General features: G+C 31.8%; 1 protein-coding gene across 1 annotated transcript; it reads left to right on the forward strand.

Annotated features, from left to right (window-relative positions):
- LOC107635791 (ATP-dependent DNA helicase PIF2-like) lies at positions 7993–8856 on the forward strand. Its single transcript, XM_016339356.1, has one exon. The coding sequence runs from the start codon at positions 7993–7995 to the stop codon at positions 8854–8856; it is 864 nt and encodes a 287-aa protein (XP_016194842.1).

Raw genomic sequence — 9602 nt, forward strand, 5'->3', positions numbered from 1 at the left:
TTAAGTTTTATATTTCGTTAACCAAAAGTAATATATGGCAAAACTTTCTTCATTCTAAACGGAATTATTCTATGTATTATTAACTAATATCATTAGATTTGATTTATTAAAAATATAAAATAATTTTATATAACAAATTATTAATTAAACTCATTCTAAAAGGTAAGCAGAATAAATTAATTTTCTAGGCGGCCCAATGTAGATTCATGATTTATACAACAATCAAACAAAGTATAGAACTTGTGAATTGTGATATAAAGGGAATAAAAAAGTAGGGCCCACACCATGTTGGCTTACTTGCCTCCATTGCATCTTAACAAAACATGGGCCTACGGAGACTAATCCCAATTTTAAGCTGGGCAGATAGAAAACCTATCCGGATCTCATACAATTAATTTCAACCCGCACCCAAAGTCCTCTTTTAATCTTTTTGGGTCTTCTCTCTCCCAGCAAACAAACATATACGCCAGCAATGGAGAACGGCGTCTTGGCATTGGCAACTTTAGAACAGTGAAGATGAGAAGACTGGTTGCTCATACGGCGGCGGATGATGACGGGATTGTGCCGGCGAGGAGGTCGACGACGATCAGAGATACTAATGTGACCAAAGAGGTTAGATAGCGAACCGACAAGAGGAGACTTTCACTAATGTTGTTGTCGTTCAAATCGTCGTCGCACCGGGACACTCCCTATCTGTAACTGATGGAAGTGAGCTGCTGCAAGGAAGGCATGGATTTAGATCTTATTTTCATACCCTATTTTTACTTGGTACATTTTGATTTGCCAGTATTTATGATGTAGAATAAGTGTTTTATTTTCAATTCAAATATTTTTTCATTTTTTAAATCATTAAGACATATTTTTTCTTCTTTTGGATTATGGAGGATATGTGATTTTGGATTCACTCTGATTTTAAAATGATTTACTCGAAAATCTACCTCTTCTTAGTTGCTATAAAAGCCTAAGAGGTGTGGACGTGTGGTCCTACAATCTTACCATACGTACTTGTTAGAATTTATGTTTGCTCTTATTTTTTTCACTAGAGAAAAAATGGTTAAGCAATATGATTTGTTGGAGATGATTGCACCGCCAAAAGAATATTGGAAGATTCATGTCAGAGTAATCAAACTTTGGTCTTTACCGAGATTCAAAGACCCCAAATCTATTAACTCCATTGAAATGGTGTTGATGGATGAGCAGGTACTTCTAATTTTATTCATACACATAATTGTTTCTCTGTTTTCATACACTTATTCCCATATTTGTATGATCCTCACCTCATAATTGTCATAATTTCAACCTCAACAATTTTTGTTTTTTTGGGACTATTCATTAAAAAACAGAACAAGAACAAAGCCCAGCTCTATGTTTTTCTGCAAAAAAACATAAGCTTTTCATCATAAAAAAAAAAGATTCTACAGTCAAAAACAGATTTAATATATAGCTCATGTTGTATTCGGCCAATAAAGAGAGGGATTGGAAAACTTTTAGCAAGATTTTCATAAACAGTTATATAAAATTATAAATTTTAGCTTGCAAAGACATGCACTAATGCCAAGATACATAATCACTAAATAATGCAGATTGGATATAAGAGTTTATGCCGACCAAAAACAACAAAATTTGAGTCGCTATTGCTTTCACATCCTAAAAAAGCATAATGTATATCTTTGATAAGAAATAATAAGCACATCACAACAAAATTGAGAATAAGATTATTCCTTACTTCTTTGTTTATTATTCTCATCTTGAAGACTTAAATTTCCTCCTCCCGTATGGGTGACAACTAACAAGAGAGGCTTGTATTAGAAAAGTTTGTGCCAAGCATCTCCAAGTAGTGTTGACTGTTGGAACCAAGCAATATAGCCTCCACTGATTTAACGTTCAAAATTTTAGACTAAATCAATCACATTAAACAAAGATGAATATGGAGGGGAAAAAAGAGAAAAAAAAAATAATAAGAGCATGACTAACGCATATGCATGATTGTCGTTAATCTTAATCCTCTTCTACATAAGACTTAATTCTCATGCATGATTGTCATCACAAATGTTTTCTTTTTAATACCTATGGTTAAAAAAATAAATCAAAAGTTTTCTCAATCTGTTTTTTATATGAGTTGCGTGAAAAAAAAAAGTCAAGTACAAAAATTTTATACTCAAGTAAAAGTCACTAAACAATAAAATTATTCGTTTTAAATTAAATATTTTAATTATTGTGTTAATATATAATTAAATTTTTGTGTAAAATATAATGATAGTATACATTAAAGTATTAAATATTTGAATCCATTATATGTATATTCTTCCTTTTGGGTGAATATAAATCCGTTAGTTAATACTTAATACTTAATATTTTGGAATTAAATTATTTTTTTAATTTATTCAATTATTTTTGTTGAAAGAAATATTTTATATAAAATTTATTTGTTTATTTAGTTGGACTTTATTGGTACTGTGTGTAGAAAGTAAATAATAAAATATTTTATTTTGTGAAAAATAGGAACAACTATGCATGCTTATATAGGTAAAGATTTTATATCTGTGATCAAATCATTGATATCGGAGGGAGTTGCGTATGTTTTTACATACTTTGGAGTTAGCAACAACTGTGGGTTGTACCGCACAACACCACATCATTTTCGATTATTTTTTCAAAAAAGAACTATTGTCTTACCCTCTTTCTGTGATGCAATACCATTATATAGTATTAAGTTGATCCCTTTTAGAAAAATTATGGAATACTCTCTTCAACATCCTTTTTTGGTTGGTAAGCGTATGACTTATGGCAAGTACATAAGTTTTTTTTTATGACAAAATATCACTAAGACGGGTGATTTGTGCACAATCTTCTGTTTGATATTTATTTTAGACGTTGCTGGAGTTATGACCGGTGTAGAGAGTGAGAGAAAATATGTGAAGAATGACAAACTTATTGACATATTGGTCATTCATATTGAGAATGATAGATGCATTTTTTCGATGCCTTTACTCAACACTTAATATGTTTATATAAGCAATTTTTTATTTTCTAAATAATTAACATTTTCTCTGTAGTTTAAAGCTTAATATTGCTGTTCTTGGAGAGATGGTGGAATGGATCAAGGGTCTTGTGACAGCGGGTGAGCAACAGCTATTGGTAGTTATTTTTAATTGTAAGGATTTGACCACTATCGAATGGTTATATCTTATTGTAGTTATTTTTACTCATTATTGGGATGCGATTCAATAGGTATTTTTAGTTTTAAAATTTTATGGTGTGATGTTATATATAATAGTAATTTTTTTTTTGTTTTTAAATTTTAGAGTGTGATACTATATGTCGTGGAAGCAAAATTATAAGTACTATGTTTTGTGTTTTAATACTTTTGATCATGTGGAATTACAAGTGTAATTATAGAAAACAGTAATAACAATTCAGGCAAATGGCTGGCGTTCTAGAAATTAAAATTTGAAGCGATAAAAATTATTATTATATACACGTGGATAAATTGTATCACCAGTTTTTTATTTTTTTAATTGTAAATTCTATGTTGAATTACTCAACAATTAATTAATCAATATATAATTTCAAGCTATATTTTTGTTATTATATAATATTTTTTATTATTTTATATTTACAATAAATATTTTTTGTATAGCTCATTGCTAAAATAAAAAATTTTACTAATTAATTAGGTTCACAGTAGATTATAGTTATTTTTTTAAATCTAAGGACACTTTTGGTTATTTTTCATTCGATAATTTTTCTGTCATGTATAATTGTACAACTCATTTAAGCAATGATTATTGTACATAGGTAGCAATATTTTACAGAACATTATGTATGGTACCAAGCTCTTGATAAATTCAGATGTTCCTGAGGCTGTGAAGCTTCGAAAAAGGTATTGTACCAATATTGTGAATTATTTATAGTTGTGCATATTGACTGTATTTTTATGGCGTTGTGATTGATAAGTAGCGTGTACTATAGAGAGATCTCGCAGTACTTGTCTGTGCTTTTTGGCAAACTGGCGTATGTTAATGAAGATGAAGTTTTATATTCCACTGAGAGAAAGACAATAAAGGAGTTACGTGCGGCTGCGGATGTGAGTGCCTTATAAAAAACTACTTTTTTATGTTTGGTTCATTGTTTGTTTTTTTTACTTTCAAACTGTTTCTATGTAGGTTGGATTCTATGTTGTTCTGGCCACTATTCTTGATGTTGAACCCGTTCTAAGTTGGTGGTATAAATCTTGTGTTTGCAGCGTGAAGGCAAAAGCTAATACGGATACATACTTCTGCGATGGTTGTAATAAGGACGTGAATAATGTGGTTGATAGGTACGACTCTAATTGGACTTATTTGTGCAATCTTTTCATAAAAATGCAATATAGTTATGTAATTGATTATGTCTCTTTTTAATTTATTTAGCAATATCTAGCTTAATACCAACAATTAGTATACAATAAGAGAACAATTTATTAAAAATAAAACTGCTTTGATTGATGGAAATATTGTCTATCCACAAAAAAAAATGGCAAAATGAGATAGAATACATAGAAAAAATTTATATACCTACAACAATTTTATACTAAAGTCTCCTCTGCTAGACTAAAATCTATAAAACTGATAAGCCTAAAAAAATTGTGTTTGAACATTTAAATTATGTTGAATATAATTTTTATGATTTTATTGTAACTAAAGGGTGACAGGCCAAGTGTCAATTGATGTTTTTAAATAAAAAAAGCAGGTATAAGTTGAATTTGTTGGTTTTTTATGGTACTGCTACAACAACTTTTGTTGTGTTCGATAAGGAGGCCGCAACTCTGTTCGGACGGACCTGTACTGAGATGGTGAAAGAGTTGAATGTATGTGGTTTCTGCTATTGAAACCATTTGAATGGTTATGATGATTCAATGCCGGATGTGAATATAGAAGATAATTTCATACCATCCTCAGAAACTTTAGACGGTATGTAAAAATTTTATCTGTATGTTTATTTGCATCTTTGTGTACATCATGGACTAAATTGTATCGGTATGACAACTGAGTATCTAAAGAGAGTTCATTCGCCAGATGTGTGGGATATAGAAAATTCTATTTATCAATGTCAACACTGTATAGATGTGGTCTGAAGAAAGGCTTGCTAAATTCAAACAGTCGCCCTAACCAAAATTTTCATTATGTTGTACGGAAGGAAAAATCGAGCTTCCTCTACATTCTGTGCCTCCTGATAAGCTCATTCAGCTTCATACTAGAGGAGATCAAAAAAGTATTAATTTTCTAAAAAATATAAGGGCATTTAATTCAATGTTTTGTTTTACATCAATGGCCAGAAAAATTGACTGTGGGGTGAACAATGGGACTGCTCCTCTAATTTTTAAGCCTGGGGTCAAAACTACCATAGCATTGGTAGCTTACTTCCTCCAGATAGTCTGCGACCAACATTTGCCCAGCTATATATCTATGACACAGAAAATGAGATTGATAATCGGATAAGCACACTTCGGTAATTTTCATGCAAGCAGTCAAACATTTTAGTTATTTTTTATCTGTGAGAGAAAATAACATAAAATTTATTGTGTTTTTTTTTTTTTTTTGTGTAGTTCGAATGAAGCTATAAATGAGCGGGATAAGAAAAGTGTGGCAATATCAAGAAACATGCTAGACAAATATAATAGTTTGACAAAGAATTTTTGCTATGCAAGAGCTAGGTACTAACAGAAAAATTGCACAAACATAAAGCTTAAGTTGATTAGTAAAAGGACTACAGATGGCAGGACATACAACTTGCCATATGCATCTGAAGTGGCTGCATTGATTGTTGACGATGTTGAACAACTAAGCAAAGATAGAGATATTATTATAGAGAGTCAAACTAGAAAGCTCCAACAGATTGATATTTTTCACCCATCTTATTTAGCCTTGCAATATCCATTGTTGTTTCCGTATGGGGAGGATGGATTTTGTTTGGGTATTGCAACATCAGATTCTATCTCCGCTAGGCCTACAAAGAAAAACAAAATAATCACTTTGCAACAATTCTTTGCTTTTCAACTACGTACAGAAAAGGACGGATGAATCTCCGTTAATTCTGAGATCAAAGAGATTATTCCAACAGTTTCTAGTAGATGCCTACACAATGGTGAAATCAGAGAGGTTAAAATTCTTTAGGTGTAAACAATCACAGTTGAGGGTTGATAAATACAAACATATAACACTAGATGACATAAACAAACATACAACAGCTGAGATTCCTGATGAAAATGAAAGGCCAAATCTACATGGAGCTGTTCAAAATTACATGGTACATGGTCCATGTGGTCTATACAACAACAATTCACCTTGCATGAAGAATGGATCCTGTTCAAAGTTTTATCCCAAAGAGTTTAGACAGCAAACACTCATTGATGAAACCAGATTTCCCAAATATACGCGTACTGATAACGGTCGAACAGAGAAGAAAAGAGAATGTGTACTAGACAATAAGTTTATTGTTCCTTATAATCCAGAATTGTTGCTCAAGTTTGGGTGCCACATAAATGTAGAATACACATGCCAAACAAGTTCTATTAAGTATCTGTTTAAGTATGTACACAAGGGCAATGACCATGTAACAACTACCCTATACAACGCTGGTGATCCGTTAGAAGCCACACAAGTTGTTGACGAAATTAGGAATCACTACAATTATAGGTACATTTTGGTATGTGAGGCGGTTTGGTTTATTTAGATACGAAATCCAAGAGAAAGAACTATTTGTGATTAGACTTCCATTCCATTTGGAGGATGAGCAACCTATGGTTTATAGTGAAACTTCTAATGTGAATGATATCGACGAAAGAGCAATATCTCAAGTCCATGTTTTTGGGATGGATGGCGACGAACATGTCATATCCCTATGCTCGAAGTCTGACTTATGCTGAGTTTCCAACCAAGTTTGTTTGGAAGGACAATGCTTCAAAGTGGTTTCCTCAAAAGCAAGGCTTCGCAATTGGAAGGTTGACTCATGTACCTACAGGTAATGATGAGTTTATATTCAATTTTGATCTTATTTATCTGACCATTTAAATTTAAAATCTTAATAGCATGTACCCTACGTCCATTTTATTCGATTTATCTACACTAAAAAACAAATGTTCAAATAACTTTCAGCAGTTATAATCTGTAGATTATACAATTTTAGAATTGTTCTATATTTTTTAGAAAAATTAATCTTATGCGGATGTGTAGCTACATAACAATTGAAATCGCGTAGCCTAATCCATTTAGCAATTTAAAAGTGGGATTTTAACCAAGTTTTTTGCAGCAAATACCGAAAAATATTACCAACGACTTCTCTTAAATACTCAAAGAGGATGTATAAATTTTTGAGATATAAGAACAGTAGGAGGAACAATTTATGCTACATATAGAGATGCATGCTTCGTCCTTGGACTCTTGCAAGATGACAGAGAATTCATGGATGCAATTAAGGAAGCAAGCTCGTGGGCCTCAGGATCATATGTTAGAAGGTTATTTGTCATTCTTTTAACATCCAACAATATCTCAAGACCAGAATATGTCTGGAATAGATGTTGGCATGAACTCTCAAATGATATTTTGTATCGACAGAGAACTGTGATGAACATGAGAGGTAAGTTTTTATAATTGCAATTATAAAAGTTCTTCATTATTGATCATTTTTAGTTTGGTTGAATTTTTACAGTATCGTATAATATGCAGAGTTAACCATGTCAGATGATGAGATTAATCAGTTGTGCTTAATGGATATAGACAAGATCTTACATTCCTATGGTAAAACCTTGAAAGACTAACCTCCTATGCCTTTAGCAACTGAAGTTGATAGTTCTTTGTTAACCGAAAAGGTTATCAGGGAAGAGCTAAACTTTAACAGGGATGATTTAAAGAAAAATGCCTCAAACATGTTAGCCATCGCAACACCTGAGCAGAAATATGCATTCGATAAAATTGTTACAGCTGTGTATTGTAATGAAAGGGTTTTTTCTTTATGTATGATCATGGGGGTACTGGAAAAACATTTCTCTGGAACCTTATGTCTGCTGAGATTCGCTCAAGGGGTGATATTGTGTTGAACATTGCTTCAAGTGGTATTGCATATTTACTTCTTTCCGATGGAAGAATGGCACACTCAAGGTTCAAAATACCGCTGAATATAATTGAGGATTCTATATGTAACATCAAACCTGGTTCCTCTCAAGCAATGCTGTTGTTGAAAGCCAAACTTATAATTTGGGATGAGACTCCAATGGTTAGTAGGTACTACTATGAAGCACTTGATAAATGCTTAGGTAATTTCATGAGGTTTTCTCTAACATATAACAAAGATTTGCCCTTTGGAGGAAAAGTGGTTGTACTAAGTGGAGACTTAAGACAAATTCTTCCTGTCATTTCACGAGGATCGAGACAAGATATCATTCATTCAACCGTGAATTCATCTTACCTTTGGAAGTTTTGTCAGGTGCTCAAACTAACAAAAAACATGAGACTCTCTATAGGGACAACTGTTTCAGATCAAGATGAGACAGAGCAATTTAGTGAGTGGTTATTGAAAGTTTGTGATGGTCTAATATGTGACAATATGAATGGTGAATCTGAGATATGTCTTCCAGGAGATATTGTTATTTCTTCTTCGGACCAGCCATTTGATGATTTAGTTCATTTTTCTTATCCAAATATTTTGGATAACATGTCCTCAAAGGATTTTTTCAAAGAAAGAACTATACTAGCTCCCACGCTGGACATCGTTAAAGAGGTCAACAACCATTTGATGGCTATCATTCCTGAAGGGAAAATTTATATCTTAGTTCAGATTCGATTTGTATGGATGAAGGGAATATGGAGAGTCAACTAGATCTCTATGGTCTTGAATTACTGAATAGCATAAATTGCTCTAGTTTGCCTCCACATAAATTAATACTCAAAGTTGGTGTTCCGATGATGTTACTGAGGAATATTGACCAATCTAGTGGTCTTTGTAATGGTACAATGCTAAAAGTTAGGAAGCTTGAAAATCATGTCATAGAATGTGAAGTCTTAACGGGTAACAATGTTGGTCATATTGCTTTGATTCCAACAATGAATATGGTACCAACAAATGAAACCGTCCTAGTTAGATTCTAACGAAGACAGTTTCCCATAATAGTATCATTTGCCATGACAATTAATAAGTCTCATGGACAAACTTTATCTCATATTGGATTGTACTTGCCCAAACCAGTTTTTACACATGGCCAACTATATGTGGCACTTTCAAGAGTTAAGAGTAAGAGAGGTTTAAAAGTTTTACTTATGAATCTTATAGAATTGTCTACAAATTCAATCATCAACGTTGTTTATAAAAAAGTCTTTGAAAAAATAAAATTCTAATATAAATATTTTAATTTTATTTTAAATTCTGTATCAATGTATAATTATTGTACTTAAAAAAAGTGTAAAATAATTATTACTCACTATTTTTAAGTTAAACTTTGATTTTGATAATAATTTTATAAATTTCTTAACATAATAATTATTTTGTATTTTTTTTTAATATCCAAACATATAAATTTTTTTATTTTTATAAATTTTTTCGTGCTGAGCACAAGTTCATACACTAGT

The sequence above is a fragment of the Arachis ipaensis genome, chromosome B04, assembly GCF_000816755.2.
Source record: "Arachis ipaensis cultivar K30076 chromosome B04, Araip1.1, whole genome shotgun sequence".
Taxonomy (NCBI): Eukaryota; Viridiplantae; Streptophyta; class Magnoliopsida; order Fabales; family Fabaceae; genus Arachis; species Arachis ipaensis.